The sequence below is a fragment of the Syzygium oleosum genome, unplaced genomic scaffold (assembly GCF_021117445.2).
Source record: "Syzygium oleosum isolate NSW1041296 unplaced genomic scaffold, Sole_v2.1 Sole_v2.22, whole genome shotgun sequence".
NCBI classification, from domain to species: domain Eukaryota; kingdom Viridiplantae; phylum Streptophyta; class Magnoliopsida; order Myrtales; family Myrtaceae; genus Syzygium; species Syzygium oleosum.
The window spans coordinates 2,313,921-2,328,390 of NW_026607506.1; the positions used below are offsets into that span (position 1 = coordinate 2,313,921).

At 42.7% G+C, this 14,470-nt stretch overlaps 2 protein-coding genes across 7 annotated transcripts; both read left to right on the plus strand.

Moving 5' to 3' along the window:
* Nucleotides 1-2,622: 2,622 nt before the first annotated feature.
* LOC115670030 (uncharacterized) lies at nt 2,623-5,167 on the plus strand. 2 transcript variants are annotated; one of them, XM_056321404.1, is made up of 2 exons: nt 2,623-3,613; nt 4,657-5,167. In XM_056321404.1, the coding sequence occupies exon 1, from the start codon at nt 2,699-2,701 to the stop codon at nt 3,575-3,577; it is 879 nt and encodes a 292-aa protein (XP_056177379.1). In that variant the 5' UTR covers nt 2,623-2,698; the 3' UTR covers nt 3,578-3,613; nt 4,657-5,167. The 2 variants fall into 2 exon arrangements, with proteins under 2 accessions (XP_056177379.1, XP_030447079.2); XM_030591219.2 differs by having other exon boundaries at nt 2,624-3,589.
* A 1,525-nt stretch (nt 5,168-6,692) lies between these two features.
* LOC115670051 (probable GTP-binding protein OBGC2) lies at nt 6,693-14,246 on the plus strand. 5 transcript variants are annotated; one of them, XM_056321364.1, is made up of 12 exons: nt 6,693-6,881; nt 6,995-7,488; nt 7,623-7,714; nt 8,064-8,147; nt 8,827-8,904; nt 9,904-10,104; nt 10,180-10,287; nt 10,871-10,945; nt 11,048-11,247; nt 13,156-13,257; nt 13,329-13,410; nt 13,748-14,246. In XM_056321364.1, exons 1-10 carry the CDS (start codon nt 6,772-6,774, stop codon nt 13,253-13,255), a joined length of 1,542 nt encoding a protein of 513 aa, XP_056177339.1. In that variant the 5' UTR covers nt 6,693-6,771; the 3' UTR covers nt 13,256-13,257; nt 13,329-13,410; nt 13,748-14,246. The 5 variants fall into 5 exon arrangements, with proteins under 5 accessions (XP_056177339.1, XP_056177338.1, XP_056177340.1 ...); XM_056321363.1 differs by having other exon boundaries at nt 13,355-13,410; XM_056321365.1 differs by having other exon boundaries at nt 8,827-8,856; nt 13,156-13,410.
* Nucleotides 14,247-14,470: the final 224 nt, after the last annotated feature.

The window sequence follows — 14,470 nt, forward strand, 5'->3', positions numbered from 1 at the left end:
CCACCGCACTTTGCGTTTATTCGCGGGTCAGGCCGGGTCGAAAATGGTCCGGCCCGAATTGACCCGTCTTACCTGTGTCGACACATTTTTATGTAATATAAATTTAGTAACTCATGTCCGATCTATATTTGTTAAAACACTTCCGTATTGAACTTAATCTAGGAAAATTTGTGGAGCACGGAGTGAACGAGGATGCGAGAGAGAGTGAAAAAAGAGTTACAGAGATCGGTTGGAATTTAAGCGAGTTGTTTGACTCATTTAACATCGAAATTATTTTGGTCTTTACCGTTCTAAACCCATTTATGATTCATTTACAGAATATAATTAACACATATAACAACTCGATTAATCAAATATGGGTTAAGAAATTGATTTATATCCTATTTTGATAGCTCTACTCTAAATCCAAAAACAACACTCCATCTTACAAAAGGTTCCCAGCTAATCTTTGTGCCGTATCTTTTCTCCTCCCGCTCGATTTTTACCCCAGATCTGCTCACACTTCAAATTTTGCTCCCAATTTACGAAAAGAAAATCGCTAAAATTGACCTAAGATTAATCGAGAGCTGACCAAGATTCGACCGATGATTTGTATAAACATCTAATAAAAACGGCGACAAAATTGATGCGACCAACATCTACCAAACAACAGACCAAAAAAAAAACATCTACCAAAACGCAGTTGAGAGTGACATGAAATGAGGACCAAAATCAAAATTCAGGGTGGAACCAAAAAAATTTGGAAGTTTAGAATGGAAATATTCCGCGTGGCTTTTCGGGTAGCTTAGGATTAAAAATGTTTTCTACACGGCGATTCCAAGTCAAATTGCATCTATCTAATCTTATTAAACAGGATTTGGTGATGTGAAGTGGAAGTCTCCTCGGCTATAACATAACATGCCACGGGGGCGACCACGACAATGTGTTGGATTTGAATGGTCAATTAGATTGCAAGAGGAAATTTATTTGTTGTCACATAGACTTAGGAATAAAAATATTCTTCCAGAAACATGTAGAGACGAAGTTGCACCCATTGATTAAAATTTTCAATTCTCGTTTCGTTCGCATTCGCTGAAGTTTTTTTTCTCTTGTCTTGTTTAAATCATGAGATTTTTTTTATGGTCAAATTTTAAATCATGAGATTAATGAGGTACGTTATAGGCACGTGATTTATGCACTTCATAACATTTTAGGTTCCAATCTTTTTTTAAAATAAACATCCGTTTTTAGTATACCGAATCCGGCATTGAAAAGGAGATCAATTTTACTCCTTCGTGGTGAGATGATGTATCATTGCCTATGAGGTTAAGATCCACATGCTTTACTAGATTGGAATACACAATAGGCACTACCGACTATATATGAGTAGAACTGATCATTGGGCAAGTCTGGGCCTGATTGGACCGGACTAGGCCTCAATGTTAGGACTCGGAAATGTTTACAAATCTGGTTGAATTGGGCTTGGCTTAGGCCTAATTGGGTCAAAACGAGCTTCTCGCTATTTTTCCTAGCAAAGCTCATCTAAATTGTCTCTGATAAGGATGATCGGTTTCAAAGTAAGTTGGTTCTTACCTGGAAATTTGAGAACCGGACTAGACATGACCAGTTACCGGGAACCGATCGTGTCAACCTGGGAACCGGTTGGTTAGACCGGGACAGGCTATACTTTTTTCTTTCTTTCTAATACATGCATAGATTCTTTTGACCATGGCAACACTTGCACGAAGAATTGCCGCATTGGTTACATCTCTTTGCTCTCACTTCCGTCTCCTCCAAACCCAGCAATCCTAACCCTCGCGAGCCCTTTGATCCAGACGACAACGCCAGCCCTAGCCCAAATACTCCTTCCAAGGTTAAATTCAACCCCTAGAAGAAGAGATTTGCCGGTGCAAGCAAAAACAAAAGGAAAGATAAATAAATAAAAAAACCAAGAAATTTACCTGATTTTTGTGTGCAAAGAAGAGGGGCTTCCTACGGCAACGAATGAGGGAGAGGAGACGATCGCAGGAACTGAGCATCGAGTGTGAGATTGAGCGTGAGCGGCGAGCGAGACGAAGAACTGATGAGAGACTTGAAAGCAGCCACCACTCTAAGAGTATGCCGAGGAAGATGAAGAACTGAAAGAGGAATGACCAACTACTCACTCGCGTCCTAAATATTCTATTAGGGCAATCAGTTCTATCGATCTTGTTCCGTTGGTCTGGTTTCGACCATTCCAAATTTTGGGAACTAGGAACCGGCACCAATTCGGTCCAAATCCGGCTTTAGTTCCTAGGTTCGACCAGGACCGGTCCTCATCCCTAGTCTCCGATCCTTTATTTCGTAGGGCTCTCAAACAGTTTTTTATCTTTTGGGTCGAGCTATCGAACGGGTCCAAGTCTAGTTGAGAGTGGTGGTGGACAATGCAAGTTTCTATTGAAAGGCCTCGGTCGAGCCGAGCCACGGGCTCATGCTCCGTCGCGAAGTCCGGCTACATAGGCGGCACGGCGAGGTCTCCTCTCCTTTAGCCAAGTGCACCAAGGATAGCGTAGCCAACCTCACGGTCCACACATATCTCTTGTCCATGGCCCATTGCAGTCCACACAGCACAGTTCTCGGTCACAACAGTCCCCGCCGTGAAGCTCAACAATGGCCGCTCTCTCTCTCCACATCTAAATGCAGCTCTCTCTTTCTCTCTCTAAAGCAAAACCCATCAACAATGGCCTTCCCTCTTCACTGCCCTCCGCTCTCTCCTCCTCCTCCCAAGACCTCCTTCGCCGCCGCCGCCGCCGCCGCCGCCGCCGCCTCCTCCTCCTCCCCGAACCACCCCTGTCCCCGTCTCTCCTCCCTGGCTCCCCCTCCCCACCACCGGCGGCGCCGGCGGAAGCCGGGCTCCCTCCGGTGCAGGGCCTCCTCCTCCTCCTCCCCGGAGCACCGCCGCGCCGGCCCCGCGCCCTCCTCCGACGCCGCCGAGCTCCCGCTCTTCCCCCTCCCCCTCGTCCTCTTCCCCGGCGCCGTCCTGCCCCTCCAGATCTTCGAGTTCCGCTACCGGGTGATGATGCACACGCTCCTCCAGACCGACCTCCGCTTCGGGGTCGTGTACGCCGACGCCGCCTCCGGCACGGCGGACGTCGGGTGCGTCGGCGAGGTCGTCAAGCACGAGCGCCTCGCCGACGACCGGTTCTTCCTCATCTGCAAGGGGCAGGAGCGGTTCCGGGTCACCGGCGTCGTCCGCACGAAGCCCTACCTGGTGGCGCGGGTCGATTGGCTCGAGGACAGGCCGTCCAGCGACGGAGGCGACGACGTCGAGTCGCTGGCGGGCGAAGTGGAGGCGTACATGAAGGACGTGATCAGGCTGTCGAATCGGTTGAATGGGAAGGGAGAGAAGGAAGCGCAGGACCTCAGGAAGAATCAGTTCCCAACGCCCTTCTCGTTCTTCGTCGGAAGCACGTTCGAGGGCGCGCCACGGGAGCAGCAGGCGTTGCTCGAATTGGAGGACACGGCGGCGAGGCTGAGGAGGGAGAAGGAGACGTTGAGGAACACGCTCAACTACTTGACCGCCGCCTCTGCGGTGAAGGATGTGTTCCCTTCGTCGTGATCGATTCCAGAGGTTGGTTCTGGTTTAGCTTTACAAGTGTCATACATTCTCTCTTTTGTTGGAAACTATTGGTGATTGTTCAATGCAATATGTTGATTGGGTAGCAATGGAATTTGCACTTGTTGCTCTGCTTGTAGAATTCGGATTGAATGCAGAAGCGAAGCACAATCCTTGAATTGGAAGACATGTTTAATCATATTGATGTTGGGCATGGTTTCAATTGGCATGTTGAATGTTTAGGAAAGAAGTGCAGTTTCATGCCTAGCAAAACATGGTTAACTCTTGCTATCCATTAGATTGGCTCTAAAATTGGGATATTAGCAATGTCCCCGTCATGTAATTTTCGTCGAGCTAAAAAGGATTTGTTAGTTTGAATCGAAAATGTAATGCTTCCTGTGAAAAAAAATGTAAAGAAACAAATGAACCTTCTCAGTTGCTACTGGCTCATACTCATCTTCCATCTAGCCACGAAAGAAAAGAGGGACTTGGTCACTTGATCTTCCTCTTAGTCGTGCGAAATGAACTACATCTACTGCCTATCAACAATGAGTGGGGTCTTTTTCGAATCATATAAGACGAGCTTATTCTTCTATGGCGCTCTGGGACTCTGCTTATTTGCTGTTTCCTGTCTCGAGCAAGCATATTTTGTGATCCACCTGCATTACCGCGTCTTCTCCGATGTTTGAAATGCACTGTTAACTGTTTGTCAAAACTGATGGTTCAAAGCTAAACCTGTGAAGAGAATGCTAGTTGCTATAGATGGATGCTAGGCCTCGTACTTTGCTGGCTTATCAAATAGCTCGGCAGATCAATTAGGGACCTAAGTTGGCTTTCTGAGCATATTTCATCCATAAGTAGGGGGTGATTTATGTGCTTTCCATCTACTGAAAAATTTGTTTGCAGAAGGGCCCGTGAAATTGTCTTTTACTCTGGGTTAAATGATAGGGTAGACTACGAAAATGATTCCTCATCTGAGGTTGGCACAATGAAAATAGCCTGACTTAGGCGGTGCTAGTATTCAGTATTCAGAAGCACGGTTCATTCTTTCGATCTTTGCTGACTTTTTCCAAACTTTTCAGCATAACTTCGCGAGGAGATTGTGGTGGGATTCTGGCAATGTTGTATCGATCATCGTTGTCACCATCGGACAGTTTGTCTACGATCAAACTCCTTGTTCAAAGTAAGGGATGGGGATCCAAGAAAACGGACCGTCCTTTATTCGGTAGTCCTACTCTGGACCAACAAAATAAGCACAAGCGGAAGTTCAAGTTCAGAGAAGTGCAGGCCATTTAAGCAAATCATAGAGCTTCTCCGATCTCAAGCGGGTTCTTAAGTGGCGGCAGATCGCCTTTCTGAATCCGGATTATTGCTGCTAATGAGTAATGTCGTCAAACATGATCTGTGTATGACGAGAGCTCCCGGTGTACATGTTTCTTTTCTGCATCATAGTTGAATTCTTCCAAGAGCTGAACTTTGCCGTGTCGAGGTGATTAAATCTGTTTATCTTCGGTTGTCAGCATACACATTCATCGGCCACCCTGCGGATCCACTGTTTCTGCCAGTCATAATATGATCTATTCATGGTTACTAGCCTCAAGTTCATTACGTGATTAGGCGTTTTCTGGATTTTCTTAATTTGATTGTGTTACTTGTGCATCCCTTCGAAAGAACTGACAGCTTCTTGTTTTGGTAACCAAGTGAGAGAAACAACAGCTACTTTTTAGGTACTCGTAAAAGTGAGTCCTAAGGATCACCAAAAAATAACCAAAAAGGCTGTTTGAATTTTTCACCATATATATATATTTATACATGTTACTATTTCTTAAACATTTAAAACAATTTTTATATTTCAATTGTGAAAAAAAAGTGGGATTTGCTTCCAAACAAAAGTATTCAAGAATTATGAGAAGTATTATGGTCATTCCTAGTGTTGAAAACTTAAATATGTTAAGAAAATTCGAGGGTGTTTGTCGCGAAAATAAAAACCTTTTTCATACTCCCAAAATCTAAATATAACATCAAATCTGTTTGGTCCGGCTTAGTTTTAGTTACGAGTTGTTAACTTTCCCGTCGAAGATATGTTTTTCCAAGAATAAAGGACTACAAAAATAATATTTTCAATAATTTCGAGAGGTCCCAGTTTTTTATTTTGAGTGTATGGTATTAGGGCAAAATTAAACATCGAATGTAAAAGGGAAAAGAGCACGTCAAACGGAGAAAGGAATGAGAATAGGACGAAAAGTGGGGTGGAGAAATTGAAATACCATGTTTGGAAGGGCTTAGAAATAAATTAGGTGAAGATTTTGAGGATGCAAAATGGGCACTTGGGTCCCCACCATTTTTTGTTCACCCCATAATTAATATGATAAACAAAGTTTAGTCTCACTGATATCTTTGGGCCATTACTCAAAACATTTATCGTTGATTAAGAAACCAAGGAATTAGTGGGCCAATTATTAATTTCCAAAAAATAACCTCTCGCTGCAACAAATTTTACACCTTCTTTCCTTGTCTTCTTCGCACGCACGGCAGTATATAGTCCGTAATAATTAAAGCAGATATTTCTAAAAATTCATTGAATGGGGCGAGATTATTCATTTAAAACATCTCTTATTCGCAGGCACAAAAAGGACATTTGACATATAAGTATATTTTTTCCCCTCAATTTCTTTCTCTTTTCCGAACAAATCAATTTTACGGCTCATCGTCGATATTTGCTTTTCCAAACAACATCGAGGAGAGTTTTTCCTTTCACATATGTTTTCTTCACCGCTTTTTGCTTTCGAATGCAATATAAAAGTTATACCAGTTAAGTGTAAAAATATTTGTTGGCTAAATCATTGTGTTGTTTATTCATGTTGAAGAGCATGATATAATTCTTCGATGGGTGCAAAATTCTTTTTTTTTTTTAAAAGAGATTTCAGAACGATATGAAAAGTTCCCTATAGGAACTGGCTGTTCCGGCTTTGATATCGGGAAACCCAACAACCGGTTCTATCTAGAACCGGCCTTGAACCGGTCGGTCCAAATCGATTTGATTCGGTTCCCGAATTGAACCGGACCGAATCGATCCCGGTGCTGACCCCTACGGAAAACCCGCCTAAATCGTGAACCCCCCCGTCTCTCTCTCTCTCTCTCTCTATCTCTATCTCTCTGATCCTCCTCCACTCTGCTTCAGCCTTCTTCTTCAGATAATGGCGTCTCTGGTTCAGCCGCCGCCGCCACCACCTTCCTTCCGCCGCCGCCGCATCATCCCCTCTACCGCCGCCGCGTCGCTCTTCTTCGGCCACTCCCTTCCCCTCAGGTACTCCCTCTCTCATCTCCCCTCCCCTTCTCCCTTCGCTCCCCTTCCAACTCTCTCGCTCTTCCGTCGGGGGCAAAACGCCGTTCCCGTGATTCGACCTTCGCGCCGCGCAGGTGCAGCCGGCGGTCGGAGGGGAGCGGGCGCGGTCTCTCGCGTTCCGCCGGGTACCGCTCGATCGAGTGCAGCAGGGCCGCTCGGGCGAAGGAATCGCCGCCGTCCCCGACCCCGGCCTCGCTCGCGCGGGAGCCTCACAAGTACTTCGACCGGGCGGTCGTCACCGTGCGGTCCGGTGACGGGGGTCACGGCGCGGTCCTCGGCATGCCCGGCCAGGACAGGGCCTCCGGCAAGCAGCGCGAGAAGGAGAGGACGAGGAGGAGGCGCGGCTCGTTGAAGAGGGACTTCGATGGCTCGCTCGTGCTCCCCGTGGGCGGACACGGGGGCGACGTGGTGGTCTACGCGGACGAAGCCAGGGATTCGCTGCTGGAGTTTCACGGGAGGAGCCGGTACAACGCGAAGCGCGGCGGGAATGTGGACGCGATGGGTGTTTTGACGTCTCTATTGCACAATGGATTCGCTGCTCCTGCTCTGCGCATTCCCGTGCCTGTAGGTTGGTGGAATTGTTGATTTAGTTTTAATGGAGGATTACGTCTGGTCTCTTGAAGCAGATATTACTACTGTACCATCTCGAACTAACTAGTTTCTTGTCCTTTTGGTCTACTCCTGCGATCGTTCGTACCCCAGGAACAGTTGTCAAACGTAAGCGAGGGAAGTTGTTGGCTGATTTGGCAAATCCAGGGGATGAAGTTCTTGTCGCAAGAGGCGGACAAGGAGGGGTGAGTCAATTCAGTTTAATAAAACTAGATATGTCAATTGGTGGTCAAAAGCATTTGTGTGTTTCTTTCTATAATGCTATGTCATGTTGCTGTTAAGTTATTGCTTTTTTCTCCATTCTTAACGTGGTTTACAATTGCATTTTCCCAAATGCAAAATGAATTGCGGGTGCCGACAGCTGTAAGATAGGAATCTACGCAATTCTAAAGGTCGCAAAATGTTAGTGCGTCGTGAATTTACCTCGAGTTTTGTTAGTTGCATGCCCATAATATAAGCAGGAACTCTGTGGAGCTTTCTATAAAGCTGATATCTTTGTAAGTCGGCTTCTTACATAAGTTGGTGTTTTGGCAGATTAGCCTGTTAGAAATTCCTGAACATAGAAGGAAGAAATTGATGACGCTTACGACCAATGTTATGAGAGATGACAGTGATAAGGTATAAAAAATGTCTCTCCATCCTCAAGATTGACTGCTCATAATCATCTTGCATTGATTATATTCGAGATTCACGTGAACTTATTCCTGTCATTGATTCTGTCTGATATTTTCTGATGGAGGCTGGTCTTTGAGTAGCACCAGCTTTCATTTTTTCGAATTTTTTCGTTTGAGTTGCTTTGACATAAGTTTATATATTATGGAATCTTTAGGCTGACTATGGCTCATCTCCATTAGCTGAACCCTTTCTTACCTTGCCATTGAGTTGCATTTGGTTTGGTAGACAGGTGTCTTGACATGGAATTGCATGTACTTGGAGTTAATACTGGATTTCCATGACACTCCTTTTGTGTCTTGTGCATAATTAATCGTGAAATATTCATGCTACTGAAGCTTGAAGCACGCTGAAAATATATGAGCTTAGGCTTGCTACCATATGCCATAGATCTGCGTTAATGTCACCTGAAATCGTCAAGTGTTGACATCGTATCAGTTAATTAAATTTCTTCCAATAGATTTCACCTAATTATAGTCTTACTCCAATGCATCTCATGAACTTTTGCAGAAATTTGATTTTGTTTTTTGACTTTCATGTGATTCTGCTGGCAAGTCATATCATTTTCTTTGTCCACATTATTTGTTTCTTTATGTCCTACTTTATCATTTTTATCTAATTTCAGGTTCTAGTTCTTGGTCAGCCCGGGGAAGAGGTTAGTTTGGAGTTGATTCTACGTGTTGTAGCAGATGTTGGTTTGGTGGTGAGTTTTACTGTTCCATTAGGCAGAGCTTAACAAGAACAAATTAAACTAGTAGTGAAATCATGATTTCAGCTTTCATTTTGGTGTTAGCCTTTTAGTTGTACTCTGAAGCAGTTATTTGTATATTTTTTCTTCATGCAGCCCCACCTAGCCCAGGCTATGCATCCCCCCCGGACCTAGGCCTCCACATAATTTCCTTGGAATTGAGCCCTGCATCCATTATGGTCATTGTTCGAGAGATGGGATTAAAAAATCCCACCTCCCGCATACCCTAAGGGATGTGCAAGATACCTGAGCTTGAGAACAATGATTTGAATGACTATGATCTGTAGACTAGTGGCTGCATCCGTTATGGTCATTGTACAAGCCTAGTGGCTGAAGCAATGATCTGTAGACTTGAACTTGAGAACCGCAGTAATGGAAAACCCTTTTCACCTGCTGTTTCCACTTATTTACGTTTTCATCTGTAGTTCATATGGTTTGGTTGCTTTTACCCTGTTCAATTAGAGACTTCGGTGGAAATTGGTCTTATAGCTTTCAATCTTCAAATCATGGATTTGCAGTTGGTACAAGATACCTGAGCGACAATGTTGAATGTGTACCTTTGGATTATTACCTTCTTTTTTTTGCATGAATCTATTATAGAAGCATGGGTTTCTACTATACTTCAAGCAGCTACATTTGACTTAGTAATTGTGGGGATAAATAATTTGAATGACTACGAGTTGCAGCCATCAATGTGTATTTGATGAACTCGTGGTTGAGTTGACTCAAATATAAGATAAATAGAGAAGAATGAAGAAAGGATTTGAGTTTGACCTTTCTCCTAGGTTAAATAAGGTAGGGAGGGGTTGGTGAGGCTAGAACCCAGTGTTAGTGGCTTGGAAAGGGTCTCTGACAACTGGGCCAACCCTAGATCATGGGAAAGAGCCTTTTGGTACATGTTTACCAGCCTTTGATGTTGATGTAGCATGTATATGTTGTTTTGATTTTGTATAGGGTCTTCCGAATGCTGGCAAATCAACTCTCTTGGCAGCCATAACACATGCAAAACCTGATATTGCTGATTACCCATTCACAACTTTGATGCCAAACCTTGGGCGCCTCGATGGTGATCCCAATTTAGGGGCTGGGAAATATTCATCTGAAGCAACATTGGCAGATCTGCCTGGTCTGATAGAAGGGGCACACCTTGGGAAGGTAGTACTCTATCTTCTTCATATCATAGTGCAGCTTACTCTGGCCATGAATTTGCTAAGTTTATCTTCTAAGCAGGGACTTGGTCGCAACTTCTTAAGGCATCTAAGGAGAACTCGGCTATTAGTCCATGTAGTTGATGCAGCAGCTGAGGACCCGGTGAATGACTACAGAACTGTGAAAGAGGTAGATCTGATTGAGCTTCTATTCCATTAAGACTTACCCATCCTGAAACTCATCAAGTCTTGTTTCTTTTAGCATCCATTCAAACTAAATTGAATGCGATGCACCGGGTTAGATTTTCATAGTTATTTACTCAAGATCAACTATCTTATTCGTTTTTCAGTGTAAGAGCTACTCTTTAGGTCACTTATGCTATTAATTACTCCTCAGTCTTTTTAATGCCTTTTCCATGACATGTACATAGAACAAGCAGATTTCTTAGGACCCACCAATTGCCTAAGTGAATAGTTGTTCGGGGTAACTAATTCATGGATCATTTATGCAATGCATCCTTTTGCCTTTTCAGATGGTTCTGTAAAGAACTTGGTTTACCTTTAGAGACTCGTGTTCAGAGAGAAACCTGAGGTTTATAGATTCAAGAAGACAGTGTCTGTTGACAATGTTCACTCTTTTTGTTCATTATATGCTTCTTTACAGTTCATGCATCTTCCTCGTGTACTGTGTGAAGCATTTATTATGACATCAATGTTTCTTTAAGCTGCTTTTCTTTATTGTGGCCTAAATTCTCCTAACGACGACTTTGCAGGAATTGCGGATGTACAATCCTGACTACCTGGAACGACCATATATTGTGGTTTTAAATAAAATTGACCTTCCCAAGGTATGAGGTTTTTAGTTGTATGTCCTCCCTCAAATAATGTCCTTTCTTCCTTGTTTTTGGGATCTGCAATCACTAGTTATACTTGGGTTTCTTATATTACAGGCTGGGGATAGAGTTTCACATTTGACTCAAAAGATACTAGAAATTGGATCTGAAAGGAAGCCACCTGAGTCAGGAATGAGGTCTAGCTCTTCCGACAGTGGAAACGAGGAAAGTCTTTCTTCACATGTTTCTGATGTCAGAAGGGATAAAGAAATTGAGGACTATCCGGGCCCACTTGCTGTTGTAGCCGTCAGTGTCCTGTAAGACCAGTTCTCATTCTCATTTCTCTTCATTGAATTTATATGGTTTTGGGGGTTGTGGCTTCTCTTTGAGTGAGTCCTAGATCCTTAACTTTCTTTATCCTTCTGCACCAATTTAGTAATTCCCTTGCTTTTTGTCCATAGTTTTTTAGCATGTACAAGCATACATGCACTGTTCTAGATGGAGTCCTACAATTTAACTAATGTAAACATGTGCATGTGCTCACATACATGTTGTGTGCATGCATGTGCACACACGGAATTCTCATTCTATTGAAGAAAGAAGCCTTGGTTGCAATGGAAATGCGGGTCATCATAGATTTCGTTTCATTGTAACTTGTTCAACGCAGACTGCAATAGAGTAGGCTGCAAATATTTAGTCAAATTTGGAACTTTTGCAATATTGTGGGTTGTTTCTTCACTTTAGCTTTTGGTCAACCCCCTTTTTAATGATAATCATTTCATCTTGAACTTCCTTTCAAGCTCCTATCTGAATAGTAACTTTTCAATTTTTTAATTCTGCGACGACTATACCAAAAGTAGTTAACCTTTTACTGGATATGAGGTGGAAATTCTTATTGGGTACTGTTGTTCAGCAACCTGGGCTGAAATGTCCTTTTTTTTGGTTTGCTTGATTACCCTATCTCTCTTTGTGGATGTATTGTAAGTTTTTACCCCTTTCATATGAGTTATACAATGATTCTGTTATTCATATTCCCCTTCTGCTTCCCTTATATGATTATATTGAAGTAATGATTCACTGAATTTAGCAGTAGTCTACTGGTTCTCTACTGTATAAAAACTAAAAAACTCTGCTTGGAAAGCTAGAGAAAGGAAGGGATGAAAATTGGGGTGGAAAATGAGAGAGATTCTAAAACTTGTGTGAGGGAGAGAGGGAAATTTGAAATTTTCTCCTCAAATTTTGTTTCCCCGCCCTTTCTTTATGTTATGTATGGAAGCATGAGGGAAGGGAATATGCAAAGAACATTTTCACAATTGTAAATCTTATCTCCTTTTCATTCTCACGAAAAACTTTAAGGCTTCGTTTGTTTTACGGAAAATGAACGATTTGGAAAGCATTTTCCTAAAAATGATCGCTTGTATCACTTGAAATAATTAGTGAATGAAAACCCACAACAATTTATGTCTAAACATTTTCATGGACGAGGATAATATTTTTTATTCATTCATTTTTGTAAGCGATACAAACAATCATTTTTAGGAACATATTTTCTAAATCGTTCATTTTTCGCGAAACAAATGGAACCTAAATGCTATAAAATTTTCCACCTGATTTTCCCCCACCTCAACTTCCCAAATAAAGCCTTAGCTTCTCAAAGATAGTGTCAATCTATGCAAGTGAACGGGCATAGACGGAGGTCTGTTTGTACATAATTAAAAATGAGATTACTGAAACAGACATTTTTAAACTCAAGGCCCTTCTTGGATCGCAGATGTATTGTAGTCTCACAGCACCCATGCTTTAATGCAGACACGATTATAGTGCAACCAAAGTGTACTCAATTTTCTTTTAATGAAAACAATGGAGTTATGATTCAATATTATTCTCTATGACAGACTTCTTCCTTCTCGGTCTCTCAGTTGGAGCATGTGTGACCGATTTTTTAGTACATTGATCAATTCGGATGCAGCTTTAGAATGTTTACCTGAGAAAAATGAAACTCTGCTTTATGTTTTCTTTAGAGGTGGATTTGCATTGTCATGTTGATGGTCACCACAAAATAAACTTACCTTATTTTCGTCTTTGCTTTTGATTTGGATTTTTTAATTTTATGACATTCCCACGCTCGTGTCCCAAAATTTAATTTGCAAGGTATCACCTTTTCAATTTGTTAGAAAATTTTCTTCCAACAACTAATATTATTGTCCTTCTGTTGGCTGATGCAGCAAAGGCATCAGAATAAATGAGATGTTGGATGAGATAAGAGCAGCTTTAAGGAAGTGCAAGGAACTCAATGAACTCTTGGAACTAGCTTCAAGATCATAATGGTAATGGGGTTGCTAAATCCTGGAGGTGTTTCTTTAACCGTGTTTTGAGCTAGAATGCATTAAGGTGGTAGGCTTTTGTGGCCATCTGTACATGCAGACACGGGAAAATTGGGATAGCAACTACTGAGCCAGATACGGCTCGAAGAAAATCAGGTGCTTGCTGTCACCCTCTTGTGGTTCCTTGTATATATCTGCATATTTGTAAGTCGGAATGCGAGCTATCTCTCTAATCTTCTTGTAGGCGATGAAGATCTGATTTTGTTGTGACATTATTGCTGTAATATGTCTAGTCATGTCTTATCCCTTCTGTTGAGGTTAATAGCTGCATTGACCTAGATCATGATAAAGTTTTCAAAACAACAGACTGGCGTGTCTAGCTAAGCATGGCATTAGAGACATCCTTACCTAAATAAACTCAGAATTAGATTGTGAAATCTGGCACTTATGAGAGATCTCATGCATGGGTTTTGGCAAATGTCAATGCACGCAGGAAACGGTTTCGTCCGTTGTCTTTTTACTCGAGCCGTGTCACAGGACAAATGAGACCGGTCGCGATCTCGAGGAGTTTTTCGTCAATCAACAGCAGCAGACGGTAGTTGAGTTATTTATTTCTCATAGCGTCGACAATGCCGTCAACCCGACACAAAAGGCGGTAACTTCAGTTTCATCTTTTCTCTGACTTTTCTAGCGTCTAGTGTCCTCCTTCGATCGGATATTGGTTTTATCCCTGCGCAATTTATACACGTCTCACTCTATAGTATGTTCTTCCGTAACTTGAACTAGCTTTATCTTTATCTGGTGAGGCAAGTCGATTGTTGAGAAGGAGTGGGAGGGGAGATGTATCAAGTTCGGGTCTGCCTCTGCTTGTTTTTCTTTTTAATGCATTAATTACACATGAACTGTGCAAAATAGGCAAATGCAATGAATTCGGCCTTTGTGGAATATGTTATAATTAAACAATTATTATTCGATGTGGAAGGGATCTTCCTGGGAAGTCTCCCTCCATTTTGTGGGCCCCGCCTAGGAGGAACTGCGCGGACAGGACACCCCCCTTGAGGGAGGGGGCAAGAAATACTTAGGCTGCGTTTGGTCGACCGGATCAAAGCCAGGATAGGATATGTTTTATCCTATCCTGTGTTTGGTGGTGGTCCAGGATAAGATAAGATCGGATATAGACCGGATATAGCCCGGATAAAAAAATCCGAGGGGGGAA